Raw genomic sequence first — 22,061 nt, forward strand, 5'->3', positions numbered from 1 at the left:
CTGTCACCATAAGATGATGCAACACCGCATCACCACTTGACTTCGAGACCCGTCACGACGACCACCAAAATTGGTGAGCTCCCCCTCATATTTTGATCTACTCTAACCACTGGCTGTGAAGGAATGAGCAGTGGGTTATAGGCTGTGCTTTGCTACATGGTGGCTTTTTGCACCTCTCATCAGGGTGGACTAGAGAGAGAAAGTGGTGAGTGAGAACTGGGGAGTGGGAATGGGATGGGGACATGTGTTGCGAACTTCATAAAAAAGGGAAAACACAGTAGATATTTGAATGATGATTGACTTGATGCTGCATTGATAACCCTTCTGAGCTCTGCCCAGTCTGGTTGTCTGTTAATTCAACAGATTCCAGGTGGCATGCCCCTAATCTTCTGAGGAACAGTGAAATTATAGGCACTGCCTTTGCACTGCATGAAGCAATTTATTTCTTGATGTAGTCAACCTAGTGCAGCCTGGAACATAAGCAGTATTTATAGAGCAGTCCAGGCTGAATGTGGTTTAAGTGTCCTGCAAAACTAAGTGAATTGGCAATTGTTACTAGATTTATTTTTAATAAATATATTTTTCATTACATATGGTATTAGACGACTCCTAACATTCAAGGTGTGACATTGAGTAAACCACTTAACCTGCCTACATTTGAATTTCACTGTCTGTAAGAGAGGAGTCACATGTAAGGCATTCTGGGGCTTAACCATCTGAAGCACTATGTTATCCTCACTATTTCAAAAACTTTGCTCTTTCAGAGACATCACAAATGTTTGCATTTGGTGTTTCTTGGTTTTAGATTTGTGAGCCTTCACAACACAAAATTTACAGGTGGAAGATCATGACTGATCCTGTCTTAAGATTCCTACACAATCCTTATATCACCATAAATTTTTTCTGATGTTTTACTGTCCTTAAGCCACCCCTTAAGACCTTTGCATTATTAAAAGTGGCTTTATGAGTTAATCCCATCCTTTGACCAGTCAAAGTAGAAGGTTTATTTATTGGCTAAAGTTTGACAGGTGCTGCAATCTGAATTGATAGTAGAAAAATAGCCACATATTGAAGCCTTATTTGTAGTTTAAAATGGGTCCAACTCTAAAAGAGTGGGTTCAGATTTCTGACTGAGTCAAAGCTCCTCCAGAGTTTTGATGTGTGAATGGATGCTGAAGTATGAGGTTTAGTTTTAGCTATTCTTGCTTTCAGGCTAATCTTCTTTATTAATGAGCTTTAGGCAGTACATTTCCATACTGTATTTCTACAGTCATCATAAACACTACCAAGAATGAATCTACTTCTTTGTCGTCTGTCATTTCTGGCCAGGACTCAATGTAAGATGTGAAGTGAAGGAAATGTTTGGCAATAATATTATTCACCCCCCTTCACTAGGACGACAGTTAACGATCTTCAACACCCAGGCGCAAATAGCCATAGGAGGGAAGGACAGAGGGCGTCTCTTCCAAGGCCAGCTCTCCGGTCTCTATTACAATGGCTTGAAAGTGCTGAACATGGCAGCAGAGAACAACCCCAACATTAAAATCAATGGAAGTGTCCGACTCGTTGGGGAAGTCCCTTCCATCTTGGGAACAACACCCACAACCTCTGTGCCACCGGAAATGTCTACTACAGTCATGGAAACCACAACTACAATGGCCACCACTACAACGCGAAAAAATCGTTCACCACCCAGCATCCAGGTGAGTCAATTAGTCTTCTGCATTTCCTTGGGTTCTTAATTAATCTTTTGTTTCGCTGCTCACTTGTAAGTTCACAGGAGCCATGTTCTCTGAATCATGTTCCATGTAACTCTTTATTTTAATAATATTATATAGGGTAAATCACCACAAAATGTTGTCCTCCTGTGTTGGTGAACAAACAGCTGGATGAATTATTATGGCACATGTACATGATAATGGGGACAGATTTTGTTCCTGTTCTAGTGCAACCCCATTTATGTAAGTAGGATTGCCTCAATGTGAACAAGAACATGATTTTAACTATGTTTCTGCAGTTCCATATGTGGGGAAATGTATTCCTAAGAGAGTTACAAAGCTTAATGGGGGGTGGGTGTATGGTTATTTATTATTATGACAGTATGTACTGCTGCAACAGTGAAGTTCATAATGGGGAGAAAAGCAATGGAGCATTACTTCCAGGTAGAGCCATTTTTCATTTTCCTTTTATAGCCTTCCTGTAGAAAATTTTAAAGCAACGCTATCAAGATCAGTTTCTTGCAAAATGTAGATGTTCCAACATAGAGCGGTTCCAACGTCTTTGGTAAAAATCATTCCTACAAAAAAATGAATTTCAGATGTTCTGGCTTAATTGTGCCAATGTAGTGTTTTCATTCCTAAAAATGCAGTGGTTTTGGAACCACTTGCGTGGCAGCCAGAATATGGTACTGATTAGAAATAAACACCTTAAATTGGCTCTCCTTGTCTGTGCAAAGAAAAGAATCATGTAAATAACCAATCTGAGCAGTGGATCAGATTTTGAAAATTATTTATTTCAGTGGCATACTATCATGTTATCAACTAGGATGAAAAATTTGTTTTAAAATGTTTATTTACATCAGAACCTCATCCTGTAGAAATCGACATACTTTCATTGACACCAGCATACACTGGCTGAGACACTAGCGCATGATTATTGATCAGAGTGTGACTTTATTAAACCTCCAGAGAAAGGTATATTGTCGTCTAGTTGGAGAAAAAATTTAAATTACTCCATCTGCTTCCCTGAAACAATTTCTGCTGCTTGAGACAGAAGACTTTAATGAAATCAAGGACTTTGAAATCTGTAATCATACAAGTTGCATGCTTGCTTTCTAACTGCTTCAGAAGGTTTAATCAGTTATTGATTGTGTTTGTATATATATGACCATTCTCTTTATTTTTTATCTAGTCCTGGTCACTTAGGATAAGAAAACACAAAAATCGTCCTCTTGTGTAGGAGGTCAGGCCACACCTGGAGTATTGTGTCCAGTTCTGGGCTCCTCAGTACAAAAGAGAGATGGAGCTACTGGAGAGAGTCCAGCAAAGGGCCTCTAAAATAGTTAAGGGACTGGAGCATCTCTCGTATGAGAAAAGGCTGAGAGAGCTGGGACTGTTCAGCCTGGAGAAGAGAAGGCTTAGGGGGGATTTTATCAATGTGTACAAATACCTGAAGGGAGGGCATAAAGACGACAGTGGTGCCCAGTGACAGGACCAGAGGCAATGGACACAAACTGAAACACAGGAGTTTCCCTCTAAACATCAAGAAACACTTTTTTACTGTGAGGGTGAGTGAGCACTGGCACAGGTTGCCCAGAGAGGTTGTGGAGTGTCCATGCTTGTAAATATTCAAAAGCCATCTGCACGTGGTCCTGGGCAACTGGCTCTGCATGACCCTGCTGGAGCAGAGGGGTTGGACCAGATGACCTCCAGAGGTCCCTTCCAGCCACAACCATTCTGTGATTCTGTGAGGTACCTCTGGCTGCAGTGGAATTTACAACTATTAGAGTAATTCCAAGCCAAGGTTTAACATTGCCCCCTTTGGTACTCTGTAAATCCAGTTAGCAGCAGTACTGGGGTTAATTGAGTTATTAGGCTCAAGCACCCAATAGGTGATTTATAAAGTCTCAGCTAAATGAGGGGAAATTACCCCAGGTTTGGTCACTGTTTGTCATAAACTTTGAAAGAATTACAGTTCCTTCTCCTCAGTGGCTAGCTCTAATTTTAGAGAAAATCTTTGTACGATTACATCTCCAGAAGAGTAGTCTGTGGTCCTGATCCTGCTCTTGTCAGTTTATTGGAGATTTTCTATAATCTATAAAGGCAGCAGAACTGTGTTTAGCTATAGGAGTGTGACAGAGAGCAGCACTGAACCTTTGTGGGCTGCGTCAAGATGGAAATGACCCTGGCTTACTTGAAGAGGAACTCTTCCAGAAAGCTTCCTGCCTAGCCTCCGTGGCAGTTCACTCAGCCTGTAGAGACTACTGTGTGCTGAAAGAGCATCAAGAAGATTTAATAAAGTGTCAAAGTGCTTCTAAAAACATGGTTAGAGCAGTGATTTCCTGGATACACATGCACCACAACAAATGGCCTCATCTCAGCTGATATTAAAGCAATAACTCTTTGACGCTTCATGCTACCCACTGAAAGAAAGATAAAGGTCAATATGTACCTCCATTACAACTTTCTGCATTTCAATATCAGGCCATTTTATTGCTGTCGCAGCACAGATGGCTCGCCTTTCTTCCTTACTCTTGGTAGAATTTGATTCTGTCAGCTTAAGTTGCGTTATTTGTGCGGTGAAAGTGAGAAGAAATTGTCTTTTTCTGTTTGGGCAGCATCTCCAGCTGTGGTTTTCACATGCCTAATGGTTATTTTCCCTCGCTTGTGTTCAACATCACCATTGTCAAGCCTGCTTACAATTTTAGATCTAAGTGGTGGAAAAATCTAATAGAACAAGTTTGTTCTTTGGGGAACGTAAAATATAGCTACCTAAGGCTATGAGCAGTACAAATACAGTTAGTTATTACCTTGCTCCAGCTTTCTCTTCTCTTTTCTGCTCAGAAATAAACAATTTTTCTTCACTTTCAAGGCCATTCACAGTTTAGCCTCTTCTCTCCCCATTCTGATCAGCACGGTTCAAGCATTATTTTGCTCACTTCTTAGATTTGATCATAAGAATCTTTGTGCTTCCTGGTACCATCCACAAGGCAACAGCAGGTTATTTTTCCAATCCCATTGAAACCCTCCTTTCGTCATGATGCATGCCAAAAAGCTGTCAGAGGTTAGGCTGATGATGGTCTAAGGCAGCTGTTTATCAAGCCGATCAATATTGTCACATTTTTTGTTTTATTATCCATTTTTCTGTATCCATCTGTGATATCTTGTTTTATGCCTAGATTGCAGACTCCTTGGGTTCAAAGTACTTTTTATTCTGCACATGTACACGGCTTAGCACAGAAGGGTTCTGGCCCATTGTAGAAATACCAAGCATGATACAAGTAAAAGTAAAGCATCTAATGCAAAATAGCAAGAATCGGGATAAAGAATTATTGTTCTTACTGTATTAGAAGTATCTATGCTATTTGTATTACTCCTTTTCATATGTAAGTAACTAAAACTTCTCCTTTTTGACATGCATATAAAGCTTGTGCAGAATATCAAGTCTGTAATCCCAAAGTGATACAATATCCAGGGGAATTTCAGTAGGATTTAGATTTACACATCACTTGTTAAGGAAGTACAGAAGAGCATGATAACTGCAAAGATTTCTTCTGTTTGTAACGTACACCAAGATACCTCCTGCAGTGAGGGAGTCTGAGTACTGCCAGAAGTATTTTAGAGCACAGTTAGACTAAAACAGCTGGGAAAATGAAGTGCTTTTAAAATACACAGTATATGCACAGACCAATGACATGCTTTTCAATTGGTGAAGATCCCAAACATGGGATGTAGTCTTGGACAAACAACTAAGACAAAGGGAAACGAGAGAAAAATATTACTGGAAATACCCCATGGCAATGATATTAGCATTTAAAATGTCTGTAACTTCATTCTGGTTTAGAATTTATAATAACATTTCTGCAAGGCAGTGAAACTCAGATCAGTGGAGGACAGGCAGGATTTGAGTGAGAAACAGTTGAGATGTATGACTGTATGCTATACGAATAGGAACATTTCTGTGATTCAAATATCCTTCAGAGAGGCCTTGAAGGAAGGTAACGAGCTGACCTTTTTCTGTTAACTGAAAATACAGGAGAAAAAGGAGTTTTGATTCATGTTTGTTTCAGTGAGTTGCAAATGGTGCTTGTGCTCTGCTGCCCCTGAGTAGAAACACTGATTTGACTTTCTCACGTGTGGTTTTGTTCTGGGTTTAAGTACGGTCTGTTCAGAAGTGACATGTGTTGTGCTAAATTCCTGCTGCCAGTCTCAGGGCCCTGACACACCAGAATCTCCTGTGATAATAATATCCTCTCTGGGACTTCTGCTTTGCCACGTTACCCTACGAAGACCTCAAAGACAAGCCGTTAGCTTTTGCGTGTGGTACAGTAGCATGCTGTGCAGGCTGCTGTTAGATGAGAGTCGCTGTACTGTGCCACGTTGTATTCTTGCAAGGCTGCCATGTTTCTCACAAGGTTACTTCATTAGCAATTGTTAAAGGTCCTGGAATCCCACGTGTCCCTATTTCCTGATTTAAAGCACAGCTTCAGTTATTAGTGAAGTAGTTCAGGGATTTCTGGGTTTGGGAGACTTCTGTGAAAATGAGTTGAAGTGACACTCATTCTCTTGGCTTCTGCTTCCATGTCAGCTGCCTATATGCTCAGAGTTTTAGTGAGTCACTGCTCAAAGCTTTTTAGGAGACTATCCATATGCTCTCATGTGACACGTTCTGTCCAGTTCACAGCTGGGTCATTCAGTTTTCAAATTATTTGTGTAAAGATATCTGAAGTTAATTACTAAGTAAAGCTGGTCTAGAAAAGCATGCGTGGTGATACAGGAGTCTTCCATTCAAAACACGTTCAGTTCAGTGAATCCAAGATATGATTCCAGCTGGTGCATGGGTCCTTAAAGGAGAAGTGCTCCAGATAAGCTTCTGGAGGCCCTAGGGCCCACTGACGTAGGGCGGGCCCCTAATATGTCTGCCCTATGACATGGATGGCTGGGGTCTCAAGACCAAAATCGCAGACAGTTTTCTGTGAAAAAGAGATCAAAACCCTTCTGGGAGGACAGATGGACTTCTGGTTATGCTCTCCATGAGGAACCAGAAACTGTGCGCTCTGTTACATATCCAGTGCATGCCTCAACATCTTGAGATGAGGATAATGACACTTGCCAAACTGTTCAAACTGTATCTTGGATGTGATGAGAATAAATTACTTGTGGATGTTTTCAGCTGTGATCTTAGAGCCATAGAATGACAGTGTATGACATATGATATACAGAACGTTCTCTCTAAAGAACAGAAGAGAGGATCTGCCGATTACCCATATGGAGGGTCCAGCCCATTGGCATGGCTCAGAATAAGGTTCTCAACCTTTTATTTTAACCATTAGGCTTTCCAGCCTTTAACTGTGTTTTCTATCAAGGGTCCAATAATCTTGATTAATGTCTTTCCATAATGTGCAGCTCCAGGCTAAATCCTTTCTTACGGTGTATATCACAAAGGAGAATAGCACAGAAGATTTGTCAGTCCAATTAGACTTTCACTGTCAGCTAAGACAAATAAAATTGTCTCACCCTTGGTCTTGCCTAGGTACTTTCTTTTACACTCATAGATAATAATTTGGGGGGGGGGAAGAAATTGGCCTTTAATTTAGTTTTTGCTTCTTATAAGTCACTAGTGACATTTTCATCCCAAGACTGCAAAGCTCTAATGAAAAATAGAGATTTTGATGAGTCTCTGCTTTAAAGACTGACTTCATTGGCCCAGTGGTACCGCTGAGAATTACGCAGTCTGGCTCTCATCCCTCCTTTTCTGCTTCTTCCTCAACTATTACTTCTTAAAGAGACCAAAGCCCCCAACCTGTACCATCTTTCAGCATGGAATCCTTTCTCCTGCACTACAGTCCTGTTAAGTGAGATGGTAAAGTTGCATTGCTACAGTGAAATTCACAAAATGGCATTTACTTATTCACAGTCACACCTCTTCTGTGAGGATTAAATGGTAACGTGGTTTGAGCAGAGAAAGAAAGCAGAGTTTGGAAGCAAGAATCCAAATGTGGGATGAAAATTTCCATGCAAACTACTGTTCATGTAGGTTACAGAGTAATTAATTCAATAATACCAGATGACCTCTAAATTCTTCACAAGTATGTAGCATAGAAATAGATTTAGTGCACACTGAAATACAGAATCTTTGGTGTGTAATGTAGTAGCTACCTAGCCAGAAACATGTGTATGATATGATAATGTTCTCTATGGGAAAGGGATAAAAATATTCTCCAAGTTTTAACTGAGTATTAGATGAGGGAGTGGTATGGTGTGTTTAAACTGTATTTATTGATGTAGTGTTCAGGATACTCAGATTACTTATAAAATTCATATAATCTAAAATATAATCCTATATTTTCATTATTTCATTCACTTTCTGCAGAAGACAGGTGTGCTGCACTTCTGGAAGTGCCATAGTGAACCAGGAGTTCAGTACCCATCCAAAAAGAGAATGTGATTTTACTGTAATATTATTTTTCCAGCCTACGTTCCCAAGTGCTGACAAGTACTGATGATGGAAATAAGCTCAGCCTTGTATTTCTGCTAAGCACAATTACAGTAATAAAGAACATTGTATTTGTAAAACAGCTCATCCATATGCTGGCGTATGCTGTCATTTGTTGACATTATCACCAGTGATATTTGAACATTTAATTTAGTAACCATTGTCCGCTCCAAATGGAGACTACTCTTTTGTGACTCCAGGGGAGGGATTTGATTGAATTTGTGTAGCAAACTTGAGTGCCACAAGTTGACGCATAGTATGATTTCTCAAAATATAGCTTACACTCATTCTTTGGATAACCTGTTTTTATATAGTAGCATTGTCAAGTAGTCACTTCAGCCAATCCTCTGCTGGGATCCACATTGGATTTTTATTTCTTCAGTCTAATAGTTTACAGAAGGCCCGAGTTAGCCGATTCATTTCTACAAGTGTTGAGTTTACATTGCCTTTAATCTGCAGATCTGAACAATCATTTGGGACTTGCAGCAAAATCTCAGCTGGTGTTTTTGACACACGTACCCAGTTCTGTTCTGCTGTGAATTTTGGAAATGAAGATCTGGCCCAGCATGTGAAGGGGGGGCTGGTCTAGCAGTTGTCTAGAATTTCAGCACTTTTTTAGATTTTCTCTGATGAATTTTTTTATCTTGATCAAGAACTTATTAAAATATTTGCTTGATTTTAGGTGACCAAAAAGCATGCCCTTTTCTGTAATAAAAGGATAAGAAGCTGTAATAACAGCTGTAGTAAACTGATACCTACCTTCTTCAGAGAGGCAGGCAGGCATACATTTCTCAGAAAGTACCCTTAATAACATCAGTATGTACTTTTTTTTTTCAGGTCACAGTATCCCTTTGTGTATTTAGATATGTCATTTGCCCTGTCAAAAAGGATTCTTGAAAGTCACGTGGAAGATTATTTTCAAAATCTGATTAATACAGTACTCAGGAACTAAAGCTACTGTAGTTGACCATACATTTGATCACAAGCCAAATGAAAGAATAGGACAAGTGTGTTGTACTAGGACAGTTGTGCAGCAACAATATATGATGAAGAGATCCAATACTGCAAAAGCAACTGCTTAGAAATAAATGGAGTAGAATCAATGGTTATAGCTCAAATATAGTTGGAGGACTGGCTCACATTTTGTTATAGCCTATCTGCTCTGCTTGCTATTTATATACTTCAGGGAAATGCCTAGAAGCTGCAGACATTGCCAAAATACTTCCAGAGCATATAGTTCCATTTTATTTGTTTGGGTTTTTTTACAAGACTGGCTGAGAGGTGGGAATGTACCTCTTACCTTTCCTAGCTCATATTTGAAAGAATGTGCAGAAATTAGAAACACATCCATGCTGTTGTGACAGACTCGCTTTCTGAAACCATCTAATTAATGCCTTGGGTTTTCTGTAGAATGATGATGTTGTTACCTAGCAGAAACAGAATAATTTCTGCTAGTTTCTTTTTCATCTGTGGGATGAGTTGTCACTGATTTGCAAGATATGTCTGTCACGGTACAGCTCTTAAAAGTAACGATTAGCAAGACAGGCTATACAACTACCAATACTTTCTCTCCTCCCTTAAATGGCATATGAGTAGGTGGGATGTTGTTCATTTTGATTGCAAAATTACTTCTATTATACTCTGAAAGATAAGAATTTGTTTCCATAAAATGTCAACAGAAAAATAAAGCCAAAAGGGTGAGGAGTTGGATTTCGGTTCTCTTGGTATTGCATGGGATGAAAATGCTCCCCTTCTTCTTTCTTATAAGTGTATTTTTGGAGAAAATTTGGTCTGTTGGCTTTTCACCCTTATAATGACTCATGAAGGGACTATCTTCCCTAATAATTGGTTTGAGAGTTTTCCACTGGTGCTGTGTTGCCCATTTTGCTGTGTCTCAGATTGGGTGTGCTAAGGAAATTGATTTGTGGCTAAGGACACTTCCAGGGAATAACTGTAGTTTATTAGGAGGTGTGAACCAGAGAGTAGGAAACATTGGGAATGCTCTAATGGCTAAATGTATGAAAATCGGTAGAGAAAGGATGAATACTGAGGTGCAGACAAGGAACTAAGATCCAGAGGACAAGATACATCTATCTCATAGAGATATGGGAAGGAAACAACAAGATTTAAAGATAGAGAGTGACACGGCTAGAGGTGGTAGGCTGGTGGTTCTAGCAACTGTATTTTGGATAGACAAAGGTTTGGAGAAGAGAGAAACTTGTACCCATATGGCTTAGTAACCACTCTTCTACTTTTTAATCTCTGCTTTGCTCCACGCTCCATCTTCTCCAGGGATAAAGGGAAGTCTTTTTTTTTTTTGCCATGCTGGCAGGGACTCAGTTCAGTAGAACTGCTGGCAGTGAGATCTGAGGACCCGTGGCTTCTTCCACAGCAGTTCAAAGTCAGGCGGAGCTGGACTCTCACACACTTGTACTATCATCTAGAAAGCACCTCTTCCTCTCACTTGCAACAGCTCTTTTCCAGTAACTGTTTGGAGCAGGAAAACTTGTTCTTAGTGTAAAAAGAGTCAGGTCGGGTAAGGAGAAAAAACTACTATATGTTGTGTTCTTCTAACATCTAAGCAATAGCCTCAGTGCCCAAGCCATACACAGAGATTTGCACAAATAACTTGAATTTAACTTGGTCATAATGTCCTTTTTTTCCTGAAAGATGACCTCCAATGAAAGTATAAGGACATGAATGATTTTAATCTGTGGTAACAATGGAGAACCAGTCCTGACTGACTCCAGCAGCATAAATATACAAAATGACAGATTATCCTGCTGCCTCCCTCCCTGCTGCCGGAGGACACACATACACACTCAATAGCACACAGGAAAATTCAGATTGGTCTTTATCTTTTATCTGTTGCCCCAGTGATTAATGCTGCTCTTGCTGGGAGACTAATCGATCGAGGGGAAATATGTAGAAAGAAATATGTATTTCTTAGACTGTCGTTATCAGTGTTATTATTATTCCTTTAATATATTTTCCTACTGTTAGAAGAACTTAATGTACTGACACAGCAGGAAGTGAGAGGTGAGAGCAGATTTGATGGCAAGAAGATGAATGGGGCAGGCCACAGCAAGTGGAACACAGGCATTTTGCAGAAGGAGGTGAGCTGCCGAGCTACTTTGGGGCTGCAGCATTTTAGCTAGAAAACCAAGAGGCTGTAGCAGGCTGAATACAGGTCCTGAACCAGGAGGTACTGTTTTCTAAGCCCTACTCAATTCACTCAGCAGCTGTCAACAAACCTCTCCTCTAAATGGTTCTTTACTTTCCCTGTGTAGTAAAATGAGGATACACTGGTCCTTGGTTTGTCTCACAGTCAAGTTTACAGGGACTATTCTGGTAGCAAGGGCAATACTTTGTAAATTCCCTCAGGTGTTGTATTCCCTTTCCCTCCTGCCTGGTCCTTGGCCTAGGTCTTTCATAGTGGTACTTTGACCCTGTAGTTCCAGTTTGATCCTACAGATGTGTACAGCATAGAGCAGAAAATTACTCTGTGTTGTGGTAAAAACAGAAATGGATGCTTTGAATGGGTATGACAGATTTAAGTAGGAGGCCTGTCTTATGAGTGAGTAGGAATGGATTCCAATTGTCTTGTTTCCTCAGGATCTTAAGAAAAAAGACTTAAAGATATGGTAATTAAGAGGTCACACCTTATTTTGTTTTCCCTTTGAGAAGAGGAATACAGAAACGAGTACCTGTAATAAAGGAATAGACTTGTTTGGGATTAAGGGTCATGTTGCCTCTCTCCTTATTTCAGCATTCTGCTGTTTTAACAAGTGTGACTACTCATTTTCCTAAATATAGTCTTGTTGTGGTGAGATGGTGATGGACGTCAAAAAAGAAATGAGATAGAAATAGAAAGAGGAGCGACGATACCTATGCTACAAAAGCATTTTTTGGTAGGATCAGTATTCCCTAGGCTGTTTTATTACTCTTTGCTGTGGGTGTAATGGCATAATGTCCATAATTTGGCATAATGTCCTCTTCCTTCACAGAGTAAGCTCAAGACTTGCAAATATGTTTAGGGTCCAAATCTTAAGCATAATTATCTTAGTTCCCAATTGATTACATTTAGGCAGCAGTTAATCCTGTTGTTCTCCGCTCGAACAATGCTGTGTGTTTGTATTAACACTTATATTAGCATGTGGGTCTCTAGTGCCCAGGTTTGTTTCATTGTTATAGACATAACCTCATTAAAGATATTCATAGATATGCAAGCTAAAACTGATTCTGTACACATGATATATGCAACTTCTTCACTCGCATTAGTCCCATATATGTCTCCCAGTTTACATATACTCCTTAAGTTGTCCTCTCACTGCCTAATGCATTGCCGTTTTCTCTGTCACACTTTAGACTTGCGTAATGAACTGAAGTTGTTCTTAAGCTTGCGAGCAATGGTTGTTCAGGTGACTGCTGCTGTCACCTGCTTGTCTCATCTTGAGATTTAGCAATTTGTGAGAATGAAATTTAGAAACATACATACGCTAGGCAGGTCAGAATACACAGTCTGCTCCTCTGGAGTCCCTGAAGGCATTCAGCTTTAACAGTGCCAGAGGAGGATCTATGCAGCAGAGCTTATGGTCTTCTCCAGAGCCAGGGGGGCAGCTGGCCCCGCTCTGTAACAGACCTGTGTGCGGGTGCTGGGGATCAGCCATCAGGTAGGATTTCCAGCTGCTAGACATAAATAAGAGTGCCAGGGTGGAAAGGATAGATAGGTGGGAGGAAGAAGGAGGTTGTGCGTCGTGTATATGCCTCAGAAAGAGCTAATGCAATGGGAGCCTCTCCTGTAGAGGACTTCTTCCACCCGCACATCTGACTAATTGTGAGGTATTGTTGCTTGCCTGAAGATGAATAATTCTTTGGTGCTCAGATGGCTGATTACATGTTGTCCTTCTGTTTATGGACTCAAGCACAGCAGAGAAATTTCTGCTTGCTTGGCTGTAGCATTTGTTGCCCTGGCAAGAAGCCAGAACCACTTACAATCTGCCGTGAAAAGGCTTGGTGTCTCTCTGTCTGCCTCTCAGCTAATGTCTGATGCTTGCAAGCTGTTTGTTTTGTCCTTTCTTAACTGAAGCCATGGGAATGGTGTTAGCTTCTGCTCCATGTGATTCCTGGATGGAAGTGGGGAGGAAGTTGGCAAGAACTGGAAAGGAGGGCAAGAGCATGGCTGTGGATTGCTAAGGACCAGGATCTGCAACGTTCAGTTTGGCCTTAGGAAATGCTGTAACAATTGGAGTGAGTTGCAGCCCTGCAGTCTGCGCCTTGCTCTTTTTATGATCGTTTGTTGTACAGTTCCAGCCAGGTCCCTGGATCAGATTCTGAGTCTGAATTGCCCTCTCACTTCCGCAAGGCCAGATTTTCTTCAGGGGGGCTTGGGAAGCTCTTCTGCTGCAACTCTTGGCAGGGATTTATGCTCTCCTGCTTACTATTGTAGTGGTGGACACTAGGCATCAAAGGCAGCCAGAGAATTAGAAAGTTAAATGGCATCAGGGCTTCTGCTGGGAGGGGAGAAATAGGCTGAAAGGAGGGCAATGTCATCACCTTTCCTAAGAGAGCAGCAGATTGAACAGGGCAGAGGATGTAAATAACAGTTTACAACACCAAGGATCATTCTAGAGGCAGAGAGAGGTGATGGCACAGGCTGGCTGTCCCTCTGCTGCTGTCAGGTTCGGTGACTTTGAATTTACTGACTGTTTTTCTTCTATTCAAACCTGATTTAATGACAGCAGTAGCTGAAGAAGGTCAGGAGGATTTGGAGATTTTATTTTTTTTTAACTTTTTTTCTGTTGTTAGCTGTTCTTCCCTTGCTTTTTTGTCCTTCTAAAGCTGAGAGGCAACTTCTGTGGTGGCAACAAAAGGTGACAGTGATTAGGCAGTGTTGTACCCCATTTCTTCCAACAGGACATTACAGAGAAGACAAGAGGAGTGATTATTGTTATCCGTGGGTACAGCTAAGCTCCATCTGGCAAGTTGCACTTGCAGTACTTGTCACGTGTATTGCCTTGGCATCTGAGAGCTTTTCAACTCAGGAGCCCATCCACCTGCAATAGTCCATAAATTCAGACTAAGGATATGGGGAGAAATAGTGAATTATTACTCAAAACATATGTACTTTACCTAGAAATCAAAAATCCACTTGTTAATTACATCTCTTTGAGCCAGAAATCCTCTCCTTCTATCAGTATATTTTATTTATATGACTGATACCTTTTACTGTAGAACTATATGGAGGTTTAGATTAGGGCTGAATCATAACTTCATCATGTTGCAAGTCAGGGCATTATTCGGCAGTCTTGAGCAAATTCATCCATAGAAGGCAAAGACTTAAAAAAAAAAAAAAAAAATCAGTCCAGACCTCTGTCGTTTCTCTTCCCTTTTGCTGTCCGGAAGACCTTTTAAAAGAAAAAAGATAGTACTTTCTGAAAAAGGGGAGGGCTGGTTTTCATTTGGCAAGAGTAAAACTGAATTAATAACTTGTTTTAATTATTTTTTTATCATTCTTAGATTAATTTTTCAATTTTACTTGCATGAAAGTGTGGGGTCTAGAAAATAAAATCTTCCAACTTTTTTGAGATGTGTAGATAAAAATGATGGTAAAACCCATAATATTAATTTTGGTTTCAAAATTGTCAAAGATATCAGTGACCATGAATGGCCATACTCACTGTTCCTAGAAGCAAATTTTCTTTATTGAAAACCTTCATGTAAGAAAACCTGATGGCCAGTTCTGAAAACTACAGAATAATAGAAGGGAGGCTGTATTTGTGAAAATGACTGTTCCTTCTGAAAACACCAAGCAGTGCTATAACAGAAAATTCACATCACTGAAGAAGAGCGTGCTCATAAGCACTTGTTACTCGAAGTTGTACATATATCCTGGAAGAGATATGGAGAAGTTAAACGTGGACTCTCCTATAACTCTGGTATGGTGTCTGTAGTGGGACTATGTTTTTTCTGATCACTGCTTGTAGTGATTGTTCATTTAACTGAATCATGTTTTTGCAGGTGCCATTTCTGCTCTATTTTAATGCATTTGGCGTGATTTTCATTCGCACAGAGCAGTGAAATTTGGGCTGTAACCCACATGGCAGCATCAGGAAGCCAATTTTAACTTGATTGACCTTCTTTGGCATCAGACTGTATGCAGGAGTTCAGCCATTCCTGGTTCTAGACACAGAATTTGCTTTCCTACTTGTGTGTAATTTTGGGGGAACTCATAATTCAGTTGATGCCTTTAACATAGTGCCAGGTACAGGGAGTTGTCTAAAGCAATCCCTTCAGCCAAATCTGGCTGGGTAGAGCCATGATTCTTTGTTCTGTAGCAAGGGAAATGGGTGGATTTCAGATCCCCTTGACTGAAGGCTTCAGTCTCTGGAATAGACCATGTGGCACCTGCTAGAGCACTGTGTATGCATGCTAACAGTAATGAAAATAGGTGTTAACAAAATTTCTTTCTGAAGCACCTTACGAACTATCTAAGAATTTTTTTTTTCATCACAGATACACAGCTAATTGTAGGTTAGCACCTAATTATTGTTTAATAATGCATAGCTAAACCAGCAGTAGTTTGGGATGGCAAATAAAGATGCTTTCAACCTGGCCGTGAAGCAAGAAGCAAAAACATACAGAAGCAGGATATAATTAGCCAAGTTGTCATTGCATCAGGACACTCCTAAATCAGATATGTAAAAAAAGGTTGTTGAATAGTCAAATGATCTCAATAAGACTATTACCTCAACAATGGCCCCTTCTGACATGCGAAATTATGTGCACTGATTAAAGAGAATCCTCCCTATCTGCATATCATGGCTGTACTTTGTGTATCTCGTTAACATGTGCAAGCTGTTCTCATCCACAGAGACAGTAGATGGTTTGGGTTTTTTTCTTATTTTTTTTCTGTCAAGGAAAGACAGGTAGGTCTGGACGACAATGAAGCAATGTCCAAACTAGGTCTAAATTAACTCAGTTTAGGCAGTGGAAAACATTCTCCATATTAACTTGTCACATTGCTCATTGAGAAGCAGGGAATATTATCTCAGATGAATTGGTTCACACATGACCCCATATTAACATGGTTGTCATGAGGTTATACTGCAGGTGTCTTCAGAGGTAACTGGGGTTCAAATTGGCACAAGTGAACAGACGACGCAAGTGGCCAACTTCAGTGGCAGAATCAAAGAGACAGCAAAGCTTCAATGTTTGGGACTCAAAGACTTTCCTTACTGAATTTTGCCATTTAGTAGGTCATTATTCACATGTCTCACCCCTTTAAGCTGCCTGCTGGCAGAGCTGGCAGATCACGACATACGCTTGTGCTTGAGCTGCTTCGGGTCACAGCCTGAGCTGCAGTGCCAACCCCTTTAGATGAGTAGGTTACACTGCGCACTAGTTCCTGAAATGGAGCTGGGGAGGAATGGACACACGGTCTTCTTCATTGCCCTTGCTGCAGGGGCAATAACCTCTGGCTGGTGGGTGAGGAGGACAGCTGCAGATCTAGCTAACATCTTCAACCACTGCCGCAAGAGTAAAAAATTATGTCAGTCAGAGCTTTTTATTATAAACAATGCTATTTCTTAATATGGCAAGGCTTTTCAATGCCCTTGCAATGCTTTATTGAAGTTTCTCTGCATGGCATTACATTCTGTAGTGCCAAATGGAGGTACGTATCCAAAGTTTTCAATGGGATACACTACTTGCTTCAGCAGAATATCCTTTTTCCCTAGGTGTATTCACCTAATAACTTATTTCTAGGACTGCTATATCTTCTGTGACGGTTCTGCCACTTTGAAGTCCTTCTTGAACCAGTGAAAGATTTTAATTAGTTGTCAAAGGTTTTCATTAAAATGATCTTTGACTTTGACCTCTTACACTGAGATCTCACACCCTGTGTTGGCATCCCATGAGAGTGGTTTATTCATTGCTCCTTCTGTACCAGGCTAAAATCTCATGGCTTCTGAGGAACTTTTTTCTCTTTAAAAAAGAAAAGTCAAGTGAGCCTAATTATTTCCCTGCCCAGGAGTGCAATGTTTCTTATTAAAATACACCTTGAGTGGCACACCTGCATGGTGCTCTCACTAAGGCTGAGATGCTTGCTGTGCTGTTCAAGGCTTCTGTAAAAAAGTTGAGCTCACGTGCTTTCCAGTCTTTACCGTGTCATCTTTATCTGCAGACCTGGAAAACAAATCAAAGAAAAAACATTCATGTCAAACTCTGGATTTTTTTCTTCTAAATTCAAAAAGGCTTTCTGAAATGTGGAGCACTTCTGAATGACCTCCTCTGTGCCTTCTGGGGCTGCTCTGCTGTGGAGCATTTATGTGCTGTCAGTGGCAGCTGTCTTCCCCCAAAGAATTTGCAGTAACATTGTTAGACTGCCAGGGCTCTGAATTAACCTTTTCTGTCTCAGCTTGCATCTTTTGTTTTTGTTTTTGTTTTTCTCCCCTCTCTCGCCATTACATCACATCACACCACACTGTCTTTCTACTACCTTATGCAGGTGTCTTAACTTTCCACAACTCCCCACTGCTTCTTCAGTGCTTCCACCTTTTGTTTATTGTAATGTCAGCTGAATGCAAACCTTACCCACTGATATAAACTCACTCAAATGGAATCGCTGTTCCGAGTCCCACAAATGCTAGAGGCCCTGTAACGTCCCTGCCCCCTTTGAACAGGGTGCGCCCTTCCCATTTCCAACAGATTTGCAAAGTGCAAAGAGGATGAAGCTCTTGAGGCACCTGCCTTGCAGGGCTTAGTCTTAATTTGATCGACAGGCTTAGCAGACAGTAGCTGACACCATGCAACAGGCAGGAGGTTTCAGAAGACACTGTTACCTGCCCAGTGCGTCTGCTCATGGACTTTGCATGTGTGTGCTATCTTTCTCTTGGATTCTGTCCCTGGACATTGATTCCCAGAGCGTGAGGACTGACTGCCTTACAATATTATCCTGGCTAAGGTTCCTGCAAGCACTGTTTATGAAAACACCTAACCCTCCCAGGATGTTTATTACTCAATTAGCTGTGGTAATACAGCAGTACATTTCACAAAATATAAAATATTGACATTTGTTTAAAATCAGTTGCTTTTTTATTTGCCTAGCCTTAGCTTTGTGTTAGAGAACAGCACAAATGGGACCCTCTGGTCAACCATACCTGTTATTTGATGTTTTCTGTAATCCAGTCTTTCTCTCTTTTTCCAAACTAACCCATCCTCATCCATAAGAACTGGCAGCCTAAAATTCAGTGTATACTGGAGAAGCAGATTAAGTCAGCCTTCATTAACCTCCATGCCTCTGTCTAGAATGCTCTCACTCACCTGTAACAGCTAACTTCAAAGCTGAGTCTCATGTAACTTCACTTCATTGTAGTCACAGCAGTGACTATAGAGAGGTGAAAACTTAAGCTAGCTATAAATTAAAATAACCTGACTCTCTTCTTTCAAACCAAAATTAAACAAAACTGATGTGAATTAGAAATAACTGCATACAAAAGAAGTAATGAGAATGAATGGGGAAACAAGCTTCTAATCTAGTTGTTACTTTATACTAGCCTTCGTTTTTTTTCTTTTTGTGCTTTCTCCTTTGAGGGGCAATGACAAGCTCAAGATCCAGCTCATAACTATCTTCTGCCCCCTCATGATGATCTAAGAATTGTACTGTATGGGTTACCCAGTGCGGCTCAAGGGCTGTTTCTTTTCTGTCAGTAAAACAGGACTTCACTCTTGAAATAAAGTCAGTCCATCAGGGATTCTTTGATTGCTGCAGAAATGGTTAGCTATGATGATCTGGGATTATAAGAATTGTGATTGTTCCCTTCGCTGCCTGCCACTTGCTAGTGAGGACTTCACTTCTGCTGAGGAGAGTGGCTCTTTATGCAGGCGGGCTGTGGTCTGACACTTGCAGCTTGGGTGGGAAACCTCCAAATTTGTTCTGGTTTGCTGATACTCAGAGGGCTTTTTTGCAACAGCTTTATTTGGATTGTTTATTTCCAGAGCAAAACCAGTATTCTGCTCCTCAGAATTGTTTGAGATCACTCTTACTATCAGACAAAGTAAGAAGTAAAACAAGAGGCATGGGTTTAAACTTTCTTAACAACTTAGGGATGGAGTCATAAAAGAGAAGTATAACAGTAAAATGTCATTGTGAGTTGTATTTAAGAATAAGGACGTTTCTAAACTCATTCGTGATTTTAGCTGTGTGGGGGAGTTGGCAACTGTCTGCCTCAGAAGCCATCTAGCATTGAAGCCATCCTTTCTCTGAGTATTTATTTTGTCCTTCATGCACGCTGGAATGTCTTTCCTACCTGCCTGTATTTTCAAGGCAGTTCAGGCTGCCATTCAAAGGTAGCAAGTGCTGCAGGCCTTCCCCTTCCTGGGGGGTTTTCTGGGATAACAATGCTATTGCATTCTTTACTTGACACACACCTTCCAGTTAGACAAAATGTTTTCCAGGCTGTGCAAGGTTTTGGTAACTCATAATGAGAAGCATTTACTGTAATATATGCACTTCAAAATGGACAGTTTTACTTCACTTTGAGTTCCTTCTCAAACTCACATGTAATACTAGAAGTACACCAAGCTTAGTGCTTCCTCTTTTATTTCTTCCTGCGCTGTTTGTCAGTTTTGGGCAACATGCTGTCATACATGTCACTGCTGACATGGTTTTACATTATCGATAGATGTCTACAGACATGCAAAGTGGGATTGTCATCATGCTGAACTTCAGCAACAGAAAAGTTAGCTGGATAGTAATAGCTAGGACTTAAAATCCTCTTTATAGCTCATGGAAAGAGATAGATGTCTCTAGAGGGAGATCATCCCATCCTAAAATAGATGCCTAACTTAGGAGGAATTAACTGCCCCCTGGAGATCCCTATGACTGTAAAAGGAACCTGGAAAACTAACCTAAGAGTGGACATTGGATGAGTACATTTCAGTGTTATGATCCTGTGTCTAAATAAATAAAAACGTTTTATATTTTGTTATTGTTTTTACTTTTTTCTTTGCATTACCTTCCCTCTTGCTTTTCTTATTTCCTATTTGGCAAGAGCTAGGATGGGAGGGTATTAGCAGTAGAAATAAAAAAAAAAAGTTTGACTATTCATGTTAAAGCATCCTTTCAAACTAGCTGGATTACACAGCCTCTTCATAACTAGTTTTGTCTTCTTGAGTGAGGGAAGCTTAGGGATTCACTCACAGTGGGTACCACATGTGATCTCCATGATCAAAACTTCACAGTCCAAAGCTGCTATAAACAGACTCTGGCAGCAAATGATAAACAGAACAGAAATATGTTTACTGTAACACCTTGTTTGAAAGTTGACATTCAGAAAACTGAAGTTAAACAGTTAAGTAACAGAACTACTATTGCATAGGTCTTTGAAGAGGTTGCTCTTAGCACTTTTGTTCTTCAAGGCGATGATACCTGACATGGTCATACAAGCAAAGACCACTCACATGAAATAGAATATTGTTTCTGCTCTCCAGCTCATTAGTGGAAATCCAGACCTTTCAACCACTTCTGTTAACACCACTATCAGCAGGTGGAAGTTGAAGGGAATTAGAAAGGACTCTCATGGCCTTGCACGGGGGCAAGGATTCTTCTGGAGGATAGTTGTAGTTGAACTGACCCAAAGAGATGCTGAAATTGCCTTGAACTCTTAAAACTTCTTTTGTTATCACCAGTCTTCTCCCCTCCCTGGTCACGAACATAGTCTCTTCTGTAGTAAAGTCTGAGCAAATTCTTCAGTGAAGAAATTTGTGTTTTGTACTGTGCTGAGTCCATTCTTACTAGTAAATAACTTCTGCAGTCTTCTTCTGTAGTACAGGCCAGTAGATAGGACACAAGAATCAACTCTCTAGGCCTGAACTGTATGTTGTAGGAGTTCATTGTAGGAAAACCTTACATGAGTCACTGGGTCAAGTCCCCCAGCTATTACAGACACCATTTTCTATGGTCTCTTCAATAATGTTTTGTTCCCAGACTTTGCCTGACATTTCAGCATAATATTACCCAAGGCACTTTAACCTCTGTGTGCCTAAATTTCTTCCTTATGTAATGTGGGATTGGTATTTCCTTTTTCTTCTCCTTCTTTTGTAAAGTGTTTTCAGATGTATGGCTGAAAAATACTAATTAATTGTTTGTATTAATACTATCACATTATATCTGACAGATCTTTCCTGCCAGAGCCTAAAGAAACCTCATCTCAGCTGACATATCTTCATGGAGAAGAACACAGAACACTGGCAATAACAACAAATGCTCTTCTTTGGGATGATTGCTATTTATTTAATGCACCAGAAACCCAGCAGGCAGAGTCAGGAGTAATGAGCTGCTTTTTGGACCCTGTAGAAATTTATATTGCCCTTGACAGGACTCAGTTTGCTAACTTGCAAATTGAAAGTACACTTGTCTTAGCTCACAAGCATGGTCATGTGGTAAAATGGGTGCTCTCTGCCCTCAGCCTGGAGCTGCAGAGATAAATGAAAATGTGTGTACAGCTCAGCACTTGTCACTGCTGGGATTGAAGGTAACCACAGCAGACGATGAGCTGTACACGCCGTGTTGCTATTCTGAGCTGTGTAAAAATAACTTCCATTTTCTTTTCTGAGTATTGTCTTCTTGTCCTGCCCAGCACTGTTCTTCCAGAGCATTACGCAAGCCAGCACAAACTTGTTAGCATTTCTGGGACAAGCCTCCACTTTTGACTACAGAGAAGTAGGGGACGTCATAGGTGTTTGAGAGCAACTGGGTGCATCTCCAGCAAATGGGTATTGCCTGGCACAATTATTCCGGTGTAGGGGACTCGTATGGCTCTTCCCAGTGGCTGGAGTCATCAAAA

At 40.6% G+C, this 22,061-nt stretch overlaps 1 protein-coding gene across 7 annotated transcripts in view; it reads left to right on the top strand.

The window, feature by feature from the left end:
• NRXN3 (neurexin 3) overlaps positions 1 to 22,061 on the top strand; it is a 988,734-nt gene that overhangs the window by 879,716 nt on the left and 86,957 nt on the right. For all 7 annotated transcript variants that reach the window (XM_050898472.1, XM_050898473.1, XM_050898470.1 and 4 more), the window contains 2 exons: positions 1,396 to 1,703; positions 3,970 to 3,972. In XM_050898472.1, coding sequence (XP_050754429.1) covers positions 1,396 to 1,703; positions 3,970 to 3,972 — 311 coding nt within the window. The remainder of the gene's footprint in view (positions 1 to 1,395; positions 1,704 to 3,969; positions 3,973 to 22,061) is intronic.

The sequence above is a fragment of the Gymnogyps californianus genome, chromosome 5 (genome assembly GCF_018139145.2).
Source record: "Gymnogyps californianus isolate 813 chromosome 5, ASM1813914v2, whole genome shotgun sequence".
Lineage (NCBI taxonomy): Eukaryota > Metazoa > Chordata > Aves > Accipitriformes > Cathartidae > Gymnogyps > Gymnogyps californianus.